This window comes from Bidens hawaiensis, unplaced genomic scaffold (assembly GCF_021521415.1).
Source record: "Bidens hawaiensis isolate Kalapana, Puna unplaced genomic scaffold, B.hawaiensis_p1.1 tig00056107_1, whole genome shotgun sequence".
Classification (NCBI taxonomy): Eukaryota; Viridiplantae; Streptophyta; class Magnoliopsida; order Asterales; family Asteraceae; genus Bidens; species Bidens hawaiensis.
The window spans coordinates 41,805-43,644 of record NW_027500123.1 but is presented as its reverse complement, the minus strand read 5'-3'; the positions used below and the strand labels follow the sequence as shown (position 1 = coordinate 43,644).

The 1,840-nt window shown below is 41.3% G+C and overlaps 1 protein-coding gene across 1 annotated transcript; it reads left to right on the top strand.

Annotated features, from left to right (window-relative positions):
• Nucleotides 1–424: 424 nt before the first annotated feature.
• LOC143601353 (putative F-box protein At4g21240) lies at nt 425–1,501 on the top strand. Its single transcript, XM_077078785.1, has one exon. The coding sequence runs from the start codon at nt 425–427 to the stop codon at nt 1,499–1,501; it is 1,077 nt and encodes a 358-aa protein (XP_076934900.1).
• Nucleotides 1,502–1,840: the final 339 nt, after the last annotated feature.

Sequence of the window (1,840 nt, the reverse complement as noted above, 5' to 3'; positions counted from 1 at the left end):
GTCATAAAGAATTTCGGTTAGAACATTGTCAAGCGGAACGGGTTGCGGGTCAAGCCGAGTTCAGTGTAGCGTTACGTGCGCACCGACACCTGACTGAGCATGCACCCTCATTGTGTGACGTGCTTACTAACACCGGTTAAGATTCCAATGCCGCGATACGAGCATACTATTGTCGGATTACGCGCGTACTATTGTGAAGTCACGCACATACAGAGACAGTAACACCGGTTACGCATCTGATGTCATGTTTGCATGCATACCTCGCCGCATCGCACGGGCACGCAGCTAGACCTTTATTTTTATATTATATAAAATCGGAATGAGTGAGTGTCATATAAAACCACATGCAGCGGTTTAAAAACTGTACAATACATTTAATTGGCAGACGCACGTACTCTTCATCCACAAAATCCAAACCCTAGTTATGGTTTCTCGGTGGCATCCATCAATGGAAGACGAAAATCTCATCCTGGAGGTTTTATCCAGGCTTCCAGTCAAATCAATCATGTGTTGCAGGTGTATGTGCAGAAAGTGGTGGGATCTTCTTTCCGGTCTTTACTTTGTTGGCCTTCATCTCTCCAGATCGCATGAGGCACTGATGGTTCATGAGCACACCACTTGGCCAGGAAGTCTAGTGTGGGTAGATCATGAGTGGGATCCAGTCAAGGGCATTAATCTTAAATTCTGTGGTAAAAATCTTTTGTGGACACCTCAAGTGGGCTCAGTGAATGGTTTGGTCTGCTGTACTCACGGATTTGATGAATTCTACATTTTAAATCCTGTCTTGGAAGAATATATCAATCTCCCTAAACCACGATTCAAGTGTGTGGTACGTTATGGTTTCGGAGTATCAATGGCAGGGGAATATAAAGTGATACTGCTCTGTGGTAGTGTATTATGCTCAGATCCATATGATATAGTATCACAGGTTTACACGGTTGAAATCAAGGTTTACACTCTTGGTACGGCTGAATGGAGAGTTTTGGGACAAACCCCTTACCGCCTTAACTTACCGGGGTATCCAGAACCTGGTGTATATGTGAATAGTCATGTCTATTGGCTTGATGATGGCCGGGTTTATGATTTTGATTTGAATAAGGAGACATTTGAGTTATGTCGATCCCCTCCGGGACCACAGGGAGAATCTATGCAAATGTTGGGAGTTCTGAAAGGTAGGTTAGGTCGAGTTTCTTGGGGTTCGTTAGGATTGGAGGTTTGGGTGATGAAGGATGCATCTTGGTGTAAAGAGATAACTATCGAAAACCCTATTCTTCCTTCAAGCTGGTGGAGGAGACTCTTGTGTCTCACTGATGGTTTAAAAGGTACTGGTATTTTGATGGTCCAAGTTCGATCAACAAATGAAATGCTGGCGTATTGTCTTAACACGAATACTATTCTACATTCAAATTTTCATGGGGCCAACATCGATTCGATAATGACTTATCGTCCTAGCTTTATTAAACTCTACGACTTCGCATCTGCGGAAGTCTATGCTCTCTAAACAGGGTAAGACATCTACTTGTCGATATCATTACTTTTTTTTCTTCTAAATAGCAGGCTGAATAACTAAGGAAAGAGGTTTGATAGGTATTGAAAATTGGCTAATTCGTGTTTAAGAGGTCACTGAAATTGTAGCTAGCCTATGAGCTGTTCGTAGTGTCTGTTAAGATAACATTAACTATGCCTTTATTTGGCTTTTGCTTTGATCTAGTCCCCAAATTTATAAAGTATAAAACCTATTCCAAATTTTAGTTAACTAGTGTGATAATGTGGTATTAGTTATGATTAATGTATTGATTATTTCATATAGTTCTTCCATCAGGAAACATAACCAAAAGTG